Raw genomic sequence first — 12,794 nt, forward strand, 5'->3', positions numbered from 1 at the left:
CTGAATCCTCTTGAAATGCACTGAAGCTGATTTTGTTTCGTTAATACTTTGTGATCGGCAGCTACGTTTCTTGAAACAGACGGGAACAGTGATCATAGGATATTCAGCGAAATAATATAATAATAAAGATATTAAAGATGAGGGTCTCAAGTGGCTATTTAAGCTTGTTTATGTCTCTTATTGCCTTTGCCAGCCGGAAATTTTGACTCAGCTTTAATTGGTTTGAACAATCCAGGATGTCACAGAAGCAGCAGGAAAAGAGCATAGTGTGGATAATTTGATTCCAAAGTGCTTTGACAGACTCTGTCTGTTGGAAAATATGTTGCTGACTGATGAAACCGGGTGTAAAACGATGACTGGGTGTCCACATAAAAGCATCATCTCAATGGGCAGCGCCATGATTTTTTTTTTTTTTTTTTTTTTTTTTTTTTTTTTTTTTTTTGTCTGTTTTACTGCCCCCGGTGAGGGGAGCGCTTATCAAAGTGGATCATGAAATAATGGTCGTCCTGCAGATGAGGACCAGTGAAAATTGGGTGATTTTGCTGGACAGTGGCTCCGTCTCACAGTAAATCTGTTTCAGGGTGAAGTGAAATAAACAAAATGAAGAGGCTCGGCCAGAAAAACACACTTGCTGAGGAATCGGATCTTACGAATTATAAAGAAAACAGAGCCAATGAATTGAGGCAGGCGGTTAAAAATGCACTGCACGGACTGGTTTGTATACACCACTGAAGAGATATTCTGGATTTTACAATGTGGATGTTCACCAGACCTCTGCTCATGTTTCTGCACATCTCTGATCACCGCCTGAAAAAATAATACTGAACCGATGCAAAAGTCTGACTCATCATCTTCGGCGTGTTTTGAGATACTGTATTTTAGGTTTTCATGCTAAGGAAACAGGAAATGTGTGAAATATTTCAGTCATCGTGTAAATCTGAAAAAAGTTTGAATACATGTTGGAAAATGATTCAAATTACTCTGAGAGCATGCATTGTTTTTTTTTTTTTGTGTGTGTTTGTGTTTTTGTCTTGTCGTGTGTGTTGAATCAGGCAGACGTTTAAAGGCGTGCACGGCACCACGGGAAATTATTTTCCGTGAAATTTCGTCACGGTGTCTTAAAATGCTGTTTTTCAGGGAAATAACCAAGTCTTTTTGGTTCAAACTCACAAATTTCATGCTGAAAGTAGTGGCGGAGTTTTTTTTTTTTTTTGCAAAACAAACTGTGTCAAACTCCCTCACAGCAGGAAAAGTGGGGGGGATGAAGCCCCCCCAACACACACACACACACACACTCTCTGACAGAGCTATTCTGGAGCTTTTCAGTCCTGTTGCAATTTCATGGTTTGCTGCGACATTGTTTCCAGGCAACGCTGGAAATGTTCCTGTCCCGGTGCCCCGGGGAACGGAGCGACAATATTTCAGCAGACGCGAGCAGCATCAAGGAAATGACCTGGTGCCGTTAGGAAGCATCTGCTGGTGAGGATGTGCGTGCTTATCAAAGTCAAGGGTGGTGAAATTGGAGTTTAAATAGCAGTATGCACACGAGAATCCTGTGGAAACGGCGAGAGGCGCTTGGCAGAGGGGGCTTCACTCGTGCTCAGCAGCTGTTTCCGTCAGAGAACAAGGATTAGTCCGTCTTTTTATGCGCGCTGAGCGTTTACACACAGAATAAGATCGAAAAACTACTTCAGACAAAGCGAGATCTTCGACTTGTGTCGTGTTGTTCTAACATCAGTTAAAAAAGAAAAAAAGAAAAGTGGGGAGGCTTTGAGGTTTTCTCTCTTTGATACGGCCAAAATAAAATCAGTCAGATAAAAGCAGCTCATGTAACCCGGGCATGTAAAAAATCACTTCTGCCCGCTGACGTTCACACTGAATAATGAAGAGCGGCCTTTCAAGTGACTGAACACGCCAGGATTCTTGCCATCTTTGAGAAACTGATTTTCTGCAGTCTTTCGTCGTCCTCGACCACCTGGACATTTTGCTGAAAGCGGTCTGAAAAGATGACAGTCGGCATGTGGCAGTTCTTTGTGTGAAATTGCTGCAGGTCGCCGTGAGAATGAAGCCACTGAGACGACGTCACTCAGATAAAAGTCAGAATTAAAGGAAAACGACATGAAAGCACAGATCCGTCCTGTCATGGATTAACAGATATATTATGTGGGATATTCTGAAGGATCAATCCACCATTTCTCCATCCATCCATGTGACAAAGCGCTTCTTTTATTCATTGCCAGCAAATGAAGAGGAAATCAGCTGCTGAAGAAAGTGGCTCTGAAGAATATTTGAAAAGGGAGAGCGGCTGCAGGTCAGCGCACACACATTGGACTCGGACACATTTAAAAAAGCATCATCATTTGGAAACTATTTATTGAACATTTGCAACCAGATATCAGTTAAATACAGAACTTTTCGTTTCTCTCTCTGCGTCCCCCAGCGGCGGGGACTGGCTCCACTTCGTTACGCTCTGAGAGGAGGGAATGTTACAGGACTTGGTAAGGCGCACGCTGTGCTGGAAGAAGTCATTTGGCTTTCTGTCTTCTGATAATGAACGAGAAACGAAATCTGAGTCTGCCTCTCGAATGTCCAACACAGATTCCTCTCCTCGCGGCTGTTTCACCTGCAGCCAGGTGCGTTTGTCAGATCCTGGGCATACAGACCGTGGCAAAATGACGCACAAAAACAAAAAAAAAAAAACAAAACAAAACAAAAAATGGAGGCGAGAAAAGAAAACCAGTATAGATGACTGAGATTCACTCCTACTGAGTTTGGTCTCAGGTGACTGAAAAGCTAAAAGTAAAATGATCAACATGAATATATTAGAAAAATGGCAATTAGTCTGTAATAAACACCTCCCAACACGACCGGGGTTATAAATTAAAACTGTCCAAATAAAATCGATTAACCAAGACTTTGGGCGCATTCAGTTCCATTTCAAGACTGGAAAATCCTCATTGGAAAAAACAAATGGCACTTTTCAGTCTTTTGAAACTGGAATCTAGAATCTCGACTCCAATAAAAATGGACCCCAACCCTAAAATCAACTCTAATTTACATATATGGTTGAGGCGCTCTTCCAGCTTCCGCCGCTCTAGCAGTAGCTCCCCGCGGGGCGGGGAGGGGGACTACGAGATCTCAGGGGTCGGGGTTTGGGGGGGGAGGGGGGGGGGGCTAGGCCACGGTCTTGAAGGTCTGCAGTATGAGGTTGGTTTGGTGGATGAGCCGGTTCGCGCTGATGAAGACATTTATCGCCCTGGAAACAAAGAAAAAAAAAAAACCACAGCTTCAGGATTCTGACAGACAGTCCTGCCAGCGCTCTCCGTGCAGCGCAGGGCGGCCGTTTCAACATTCGCCGTGCGATGAGGTGAAAAGCGGGAATTCAATTTTGAGGCTCGCGGGGCCGCCCTGCTGATCGTGGCCGGTTTGCTGTTGGCTCGCCTGCGATCTTCTGAAGCCGACAGAGACGGCCGGCGGCTTGCGGGATGCGTAAGGACGCCGCCCTCGCAGACCGTAGGCCGAGAACCAATTTCCAGAAAATGGATTAACCGTCGGCCTCTCGGGTGGAATGAAATTACTGAATTCAACTGACCTCTGTTAGAACTTCATCTCTATCTGCCTTGTGCAGCAGCCGTCTGGACTGGCGTGTGACTGTTTGCACCAACAGGTGAATGTAATCATGCGAAAGTACGTTGCGGCTGCAGAAGCCCCCTCACTCTGTATAAATGAGACTCTGCCTCCGAAAGCTTCCAGATTTGATCCCTTTTATTCAGACTAGTCCAGCCTCTCGAGAACGTCACCCTTAAACAGTTACATCGTCAAAAGGTCATCTACAATGTAAAAGGCTAACACCGCCTCGGTCAGTAGCTTTTAATGAAGGTAATCATTAAAACGGAACACGTTCACGGCGTGCGTTGTCATGGTTGCACTTACTTTCCGTCTTTGAAGTATGTTTTGAGGGTGTCGCTGAAACTTTTGGAGTACTTCACAAACTCCTTTTTCTGGTGCTCCAGGGCCTGATTGAGCAAAGAAAAACAAAAAGAAGAAAAAAAAAATCACACATAAGTAACAGAAAACAGGAAACAAATGAAACGGCGTGCGCACGCTTCCGTTACTCACTCTGCGATTCTGGTACTGATATTTCTTAATGACGTTGTTGACTGTGTCCAGGAGCTCTTTAATGGCGCTGGCGATGTCTCTGCGAACCCACATCAGAACCAACGACTTCAAAAGAAATTCAAACCGATACGTCTGTGGTTCACACACACACACGCACACGCACAGTCTCGTATTTCTATCCTTGTGGGGACCTTCCATTGACTCCCATTCATGTCTAGCCCCTAACCCACACCACAACAAAGCCTAACCCTAAAGAAATGTTTTTGCACTTTTACTTTTTTCAGTAACAACAACATGGTCAAGAAAACACTGTTTCTCCTACTTAGGACCAGAAAAAGGTCCCCACAAGGCACGTCGTTCCACGTTTTGCTATCCTTGTGGGGACATTTGGCCCCAACAAGGATAGAAATACGAGAACGCACACGCACACGCACACACACACGCTCACACACACGTCAGCAACAACAGATCAAGACTGTCACTCTCCCCCGTACCGACGATGCGACGTTCACGGCACAAATAAAACACCGTCGATGTGTCTGTCCGGAAATTGTCTGAAAACGCGTGGCGTTATCTCACCTGTCAAATCGTACCACGGCAAAATAACCGCACAGCACTGAACCATGGCAGCTGCGTTATTTGCAAATAACGACCGGCTTTTAAACGCAACACGAACAATATGTAAATAAAATAAATAAAAGTTAATTTCCTGCCGCCTTTCTAACACCTCGCCGGTTCTGGACGCGTTTGCTGAGCCATAAAAGGATTTCATCACATCAACATGGCGGCCGCCTCGGGAGCGTGCTCGGCTCAGTAATTACTTCTGCCCGAGACGTGGAGCCGAGACACGAGGCTGGAACTAAAAAAGTTAAAAGACATTTTCACAGGGCCAGCGAGCGGCTTCACAGCTGGTGCGATCGTCGTGACATCCTGGAGAGATTGAGGTTACTGGGAGCTCCAGCTCTGCGCCCGGAGAAGAGATAAGCTTTGTTATGCGAACTGCTTCGTCTCTCGTGTTTTAAAACAGTAGTGTGTGAGTGCGTATGTGTGTGTGTGTGTGTGTGTGTGTGTCGCCCGCACTCACTTGATAGTTTGTAGGAAGCGTACTCTGTCATTGATCTCGTCGGGGATTTTGCTGAGGATGTGTTTCAGGGCCCTGGCCTTCTCGTTCAGGTCCTGGAACTCCTGCTCGGGTCGGTCGATCATGAACTCTGCAGGATGGGAAAAGGAAAGAAAGAAAAATAAAAGTTCAGCAGATTCAAAGAGACTTCATTTAGATACTTGACACAAGCTGTTAGGTCGGAGCGCAGGAGAAGGTTTTAATGGAGGCCGAGGGATTGCTTTGTATACATGCAAGGTGCGATTTGGTGCTGATGCTTTCCTTTTTCTGCTGAATTATGTTTGTTACTGGGATGGTTTTTTTTTTTTTATCTCACCTTAATTAAAGCTACTTCACCTCTAGAATGCTACATATAGTCATCAGTCCATCCATCTTTTATATACGCTTTATATAACGGGATTATATCTGGAGACATTTTAACTGCGGAGTCTCTGATCTCGAGCCGTTTAACATCTGGATTAGCTCCTTCACCGAGCTCCGGGTCTGACCGCCGCTCTCCCTGCTGGACTCACCTTCCACATCGTCGGCCGCCATGCGCAGTAGGGATTCAGTGAAGTTGATCTGCACGTTCTTCTTCTCCAGGATCTTCATGATGATGTCCTGGGTCAGGCCGGGGTTCTCCCTCTCCGCCTGACGACGGGGGAGAGAGAAAGATGTCACATGAGAAACGTTGCATGAGCTCAGTTTGTCTTCTCCAAAGAAAGCGGGGGGGGAGGCTTAGCCGGAGCGCCGGGGAACAAAGCCAGAACTTCACTGAATGTCAGGTGTCCGCTGCGAGTCGTTCGGAATGAATACAGAAAAGCTCTCCTCCTGAATAATTCAACCTTAAATTCGAGGTACGCCAGCGGGGAAGCAGCGAGGGCAGCAGAGGGGCTGATCAGAGGGACAGGCGCACAAAAGACCCACAAAATGTCACAGTAAAACAACTGTAAGGTGATCACATCTCCCTTTAGTTTTGATAGCAACAAAGCAGGCTTCATTAATATTTCATCGACACACAACTACTCATCTGCTGCGGCATGGCGCCAATCTATGGCCACTGTGCTCTTATTATTCCGGCGCAATCAGAGCGGCCTATAGACGTTAACGAAGCGGCACCTGATGAATGCAGACGGCGCCACTGACGAAATCAGCGCGCTGATCTGAATATCTGCGCTCTCGAGTCAATCCATTTGAATATCAATCATCAGCGTGGAGGTGCGGGAGTCTAATGAACGCCGTGCAAGCCTAATAGAACTCACAACTAAGGCAAAGCCGGAAGAGCAAGTGTTTTATATGCACGACAGGAAAGACGCTGCCGAAGCAAACGTGCTGAAGGAAAACTGATTTCATGCGATGTGCCTTCATGTTCCACAATGTCAGAACATAAAATCACAATTAATCCACTAAAATGTTTCAATTAACTAATTAAAACATTTAACATGATTGAAGGCTCAGTTTTTTTCAGATCCACTGGCCGCAGGGGGGAGAAGTCCGCAGCACAAAAATCAAGGAAACATTAGTAAAAACATCAAAGTCAACAAATGACTGTGCTTCTGATGAGGAGAAAAGACTTCTCAACTGTTCTCAACTGAAAATAAAAACAACAGAATATTTGGACATCCCTGCTCTACGACGCAGCTTTACCTGGATGGATGAAATTCAAGGTACAAACAATGTTTGTCACACTGAGCGATGAACCGAGCATCTAGAATATATTATTAGAACTTATTTGCATTTGGCTCTATCACCTCTGCACATCACAAACTACAAGAATATAAACGATTCTCGCACGACGCCAGGTGATCACACTCAGGTTTTGTTGCTTTTAGCTGCAGTGGCGCCAACACTGAGCGCATTGACGCTGTCTGTAATTTCCCTCAAAACGCAGCAGACCAGGAAACGGTTAGAAAATATAATCTTACTGAAGATTCTAATATTTTAAGACACCAATAGTTATTTTAATGATGTATCAGCTACAATTTTAAAGAATCAAACAAAAAGGCTTTAACAAACTTTCGGTATCATTAAAAAATATTTGAGTTTAATTGTGGGGTAAAAATTTATATCTGATTATATTTATCTCCATCATCATTCAAGAAACTGCCCATCCTGATGTCTCACACGTCACACAAGAGTAACGCAACTGGATAATACAATTTTCAAATCAGGTGCTGCTAAATCCAAATTACAAGAAATGACTTTCTGTCCTGGGATTTGAATTTCAACTTTTCTGATGGGGTGAAGTGAATTTCAGTTTCTCTGTGTGTGTGTGTGTGTGTGTGTGTGTGTGTGTGTGTGTGTGTGTGTGTGTGTGTGTGTGTGTGTGTGTGTGTGTGTGTGTGTGTGTGTGTGTGTGTGTGTGTACATGGATGACTTTCATGGGTGTATCCTGCCCTTTGCCCAACGTCAGCCGAGATTAGCTGAAGCCCGCCGAGTCGATTGATAACTGAATTATTCAATGGTAAATATGTATAAAGTAATACCTGGAGGGGTTTTAGTAGCAGTTTGCATTTTTCACCATAACTTTCAGTAATATTGACAGTTTAAACGAGCTTCTGTCATCGTAAAGAGCACAAAACAGACAAGTGTCAGACAAGAGGAATGCAGCTCTGATTCAAAATTGAGATTACAGAAAGCCACGCAGTGATAAAAACTGTTCTTTTATATTTCACTCCTACCTTTATGAAGGCTGCTCTCAGTGTCTGAGCTCCTGATAGGTTGATCCTTTCCAGCTGAGGAGGGAGACAGAAAAGAGGAAGAAACGTCAGCGTCGGATCTGGACGTGTTCGGGTTGTCTGTGCCAGGTTAGATTTAACTGTTGTCAAAACAGTCAATGGTTTCCCCCGGCTCTACTTTTTCAATTTTTATGGAAAATAACACGAGAAATGGTTTCCTGATTTCTGATTTTCCAATTCAGCGACCCTGTCTGTTTCCTTTAAGAAATAACTTACACAATATCAAAGTTTAATGAAATTGATATTTTGGTTTTCAGAAAAATACATTGCTACAAACTTAATATAAATGTAAATCACACTGAATCACATTAGCTCCTGCTATATTAACTCCATCTCACAGCTTCCACCTGCTATTTGGATAATTTGCAAACAGATTAGGTTACCGTAATTTGCAAGAAAAATGCATCTTTACTGTGTGTCACACAACCTCTGTAAAACCCGACAAACTAGAAAACGTGCAATCCCCACATCCACTTCAGTTCCTGTTTTTTTTAAATATAACAGAAGCGTCTTCCGTCCACGCCGGTTGCTTTACCTCATTGAAAACTGGGTACATCACGGCGTACAGCGTCATGGATACCATGGAGTTTGTCTCCGCTTCATTCTTCATCTCCTCCATTGTCATCCTCCAGGGAGGAGCAGCTCTGGTTGGAACGGTGAGGAGGAAACTGCAGCTCACACACTCTCACACATGCACTCACCCACTCACACTCACACTCTCAAAACCACACAAGCTCCAGAGTGACACGAGTCTGCAAGACGAAATATCAAAGAGTAGCAGAAGAAGCAGGGTTCAGACAGACGCTCACATCTTGTTATGCAGTGATGGTGTATTTAGTGATTACAGTGTGACTGAATCAAATGTCCTGTTATTTGTCAGTGTCAGTAATATATTCAAAATTTCAGCATTCAGTCATAGGAGTGATTCCATTTCATTTGGAGCAGCGAGGCACAATCAAGATGATAAATGTGGAAAACTACAAGAAAAATAATTCCACATGAGCTGATAGTTTGAATTTAGGTATTGGATCTCACAGAAAAAAAAATCATCATTATTGATGCAGTTTTGTTCAGACACTGTTGAGCCAACTAATCAGCATTTGTGTATGGATATATTTCTGTTCTACAATTTCTTACACGCCATCAACACAGATGCACACAGATAAGGACGAGCTCAGGCTGTTCCACACTTGTTAAGCAACATGTATAGATAACCTGCTGGTTTGTTTAACTTGAAGGAGGGGAGTGGCACAGTTACAGATTATCTGGCTGGTGACACCAAGGCTTCACTTCACACAATGAAAAATGAGAACGTATTGTAATCATGAATTCAACAGCAGAGCACAGATAAAACACTCGATTTGAATGGGCTTCAAGACGGAGCTTTAAGCAAATGCTGGACAGTGTACCTGGCTTGATCTCCAGGCTAGAAACAGAGAAGCCACTTCAGACAGTCGTTACACTCTTGACCAACTCAATACTGCCTACATGTATAAATATTTATTAAGATATGTAAAGACAGCCTCTGTTTCCTAGCAGAGGTGTCTTGACGCGATGGATGCTAACTGAGAGGTAAAGCAGCTAACTGGATGCAGCCCCAGGTAACTGCTACAAAGCTAACTAGCTTATGTCGTAGATGTATCGTTGAACTGGATTAGGAGATTTTAATAAATGTAACAATTTGTCGAAATTCAGAAACAAAAAGTAAACAGACTGGGGGAAGTTGTATATTTATCGCGATCGTCCTCCCGAGGCCTAGAGACGAGTGAATCGGTGGTAGCGAGCTGCTAGCAGCGGCGTAGCTTTCGTGCTAGCTCCTCTAATTTGAACAATGAGGAAAAACCTGCCAACGAGCAGCTCCGGGAAGAATACGTCAATTCGCGTGAGTGTGTCAAATGTATACTTGTATCTACCTGAGGTCTGACTTCTTAAATGAGCTGCTTACGCCGTCGATTGCCTTTTAGCCGCTGTGTTTTCTTTACAACTTAAGGCGGAAGTTTTTTAGGACTGGCCCGTGCGACATCTTCCGGACCGTTGCTACGTAAACACAGCGTGTCCAATCAGAGAGCGAGAGAGGAGACGTCAGCGTGACGTCAGATTAAACCTTGGGTTTTTGTTTTTTACGATTTTTTTATATTCAGTTATCCTTTTTTAATTGACGGCAATAATTCCCCATTCAAAGTATAAATATTATTTAATCCCTGAATAACTGCGTGGTTTACAAGAGGAGTATCAAACACATTTTGGTTCAGAGGCCACTTACAGCTCAGTTTCATCTTCAATGGGCCAGACTGAAATTTCAACTTTTCAGTTTTTATTTGTTTTTGGAATAAAGTATATGAGATAAAAAAAAAAAGTGTCCATATTGTCACAAAACCGAACAAATTCTTCTGAAAATGACTACATCATCAACATAAAGCCAGCATTAATGATATCATCTGGTGCAAAATTCAGTGAACTGTCCACCAAAAAATAAATAAATAAATAAAAAATAAATAAATAAATCTAACAACTGTTGCTTTCTGCATGTCTTTATAAACTCACCCTGACAGCAAGGCTTTCGGATTAATACTGTTTTGCTCACAATAAGGTAGACAGCTTTCATGGCAGCATCACAGTGTTGTGTTGCATCTGCTGCTCTTGTGAAATTCTTATTATTACTTTTAAACAGGTTTTCTTTGAAATTCTTACAATTTGCTTGTTGGTTTGGCAGAATGGATTGGAGGCTCTGGTGGGCTGTTTGGCACAAGGGTCTTGTGTTTATAAAATTCTATTTGTCTATATAAAATCATTTTTTCATCCCAGATCCTGTTTGCTTTCTTTTTTTACTTTTATTTATCTGTGCAAACAATGGCATCGAACAACACAGAAAATTTGATTAACAAATGTTCATGCAGAAGAGAAAGCCCTTCCCCTCACAACAGCAATTCACAAAAACATGCACTGTAGAGAAGGCAATGTTTAGATGTATTTTTAAAAATGACGATGACTTCAAAGCTGATACAGTATAAAGATGATGGATTCTAAATGTGATTAAATATGGATAAATGGAAGTTTGAAAATTGTAAATTAATATCTTGTGATCACTTCGTTGAATATGAATGAATGTGTCATGATAAAATGAAAAAGAAATATCTGCTTGTCATTGCTTTATCGCTTGGTGTTGAGAATATGCAATAAGTTAAAACCACAACTTTGATGCTTTTTTCCACAGTTTTGCACAAACCTTTGATCGATGCCAGTGCACAGTATTCTTGACCAGTAATTATATCTGAAAGAACACTTTAGAGATCAGTTTTCTGAATGTAAGTGGTATTTTCTCCATAGTCCCCATCAAATATGATATTAACAGAACCCAGTGAAACCATATCAACGGTCAATGAGAGGATTATAAATCTATTTATTTTATGACATTTAGTGATAATTCAGACCAAGATAGAGCTGTGTTGGTCTCTTTTGCCACCATTATGATTATTCCCGTTATAATCTGTCATCCAAATGTATATGAGTAATACTAAATAGGTTGAATGGCCTTTTAAAAGAATAAAATGCTTTCATTCGTCCATATATTTGCTGTGCTTTGGGATCTTAGTGGATGGTGTAAAGCCTTTTGAAATGCAATTTCATGCTCAGGTAACCTCTAATATACAAAATAGCTGAGGAAACGCAATACCTTGATAATGAAAATAATCATGAAAATATTGCAGAAACAAACAAAGAGTGGCTTTGGCTGGAACCGCTGACTGCCTGCAGCCTGCGTTAGAGTTACCCAAAGATTCCCACCATTTCAGACATCTCAAACTTTCTTTGTTAAACAGTATTACTGTATTTGATCAGATTGGTTGATGGTAGTATCTTTGCCGAACACGTCACAGGGTGGACGGTTTTATTTTCCTGTAGATTGTCCATTGAGTTGTCTCTAGTGAATGTTTGAAGAATCAGAGATGTGGATGGAGCCCATGGGCACATTAACAAGCAGGTACATGAACCAATTGATTTGCAAAATTGTCATGGGAGATGAGATGCTCTCAGTTCCTTATTAGATAAAATGCAGGTTAACATATTCACTCGCTTAAAAGCCACACTGCTGGAAAGCTTTCTGTAATCATCTGCACTGGACACAGTAAAGAGCGCACCGACATGAGTTTGAACTACCTCCCTCATACATTATCTATGAGAATATCGACAGCGACGAGAGTCCATCTGTAACCACGAATAATAGAGCCGTCAATCTAATTCACTTTACACTCAAAAAGATGTTCCTTTAAATTGAAAACAACAATAAAATCATCCGTGGTACTTAATTGCCAATGAAGACAACATATGCCATTCTAAAGAGCTAACCACATTAAAGTGACATTAAAGTATGTGCATAACTGCCTTGAAGTTATTGGATGTGTTGTTGAAGACGCAGCGCGTTTCTACTTTACCTTGCTTTTATTTTCAGTGTGCACAGCGCTGTCCCGAGTTCTACTTCTAACTTTCAGCTATTTGAAAATGTTCACATGCATAATGAGTGAACTGAGTAATATAATCCTTTGATTTCAGGTCACCAGAATTAGCCTGAGACGTAAAATTACATAAAGTCAAGTTGTACACTTGATTGCTAATCCTTTGGAATTATGCTTCTTAAACCTGTGACGCACAAACATCTCCCTCTGACAGGCCTGGACCGGAGCCATTTTCACCTTCTGTCTTCGTAAGAGGCTTTTTGCATTTAACTTGCATTGAGCTTCAAACTCAATATCAAAACAAGCTTATTTGGACTGATGTCTGTTGACTGTTCCAACAACGCCCAGTGTTAAAGCCTCTGCGACGTTTGTATGCTGACGCTGACT

At 42.3% G+C, this 12,794-nt stretch overlaps 1 protein-coding gene across 1 annotated transcript; it reads right to left on the minus strand.

Moving 5' to 3' along the window:
• Positions 1-2,341: 2,341 nt before the first annotated feature.
• LOC115406532 (programmed cell death protein 10) lies at positions 2,342-9,996 on the minus strand. The gene is made up of 8 exons (XM_030116635.1): positions 9,870-9,996; positions 8,492-8,708; positions 7,900-7,953; positions 5,752-5,869; positions 5,204-5,330; positions 4,120-4,198; positions 3,934-4,016; positions 2,342-3,256 (listed from the first exon to the last, which is right to left on the minus strand). Exons 2-8 carry the CDS (start codon positions 8,579-8,581, stop codon positions 3,175-3,177), a joined length of 633 nt encoding a protein of 210 aa, XP_029972495.1. The 5' UTR covers positions 8,582-8,708; positions 9,870-9,996; the 3' UTR covers positions 2,342-3,174.
• Between the last annotated feature and the right edge of the window lie 2,798 nt (positions 9,997-12,794).

Source organism: Salarias fasciatus, chromosome 19 (assembly GCF_902148845.1).
Source record: "Salarias fasciatus chromosome 19, fSalaFa1.1, whole genome shotgun sequence".
In the NCBI taxonomy this organism is placed as follows: domain Eukaryota; kingdom Metazoa; phylum Chordata; class Actinopteri; order Blenniiformes; family Blenniidae; genus Salarias; species Salarias fasciatus.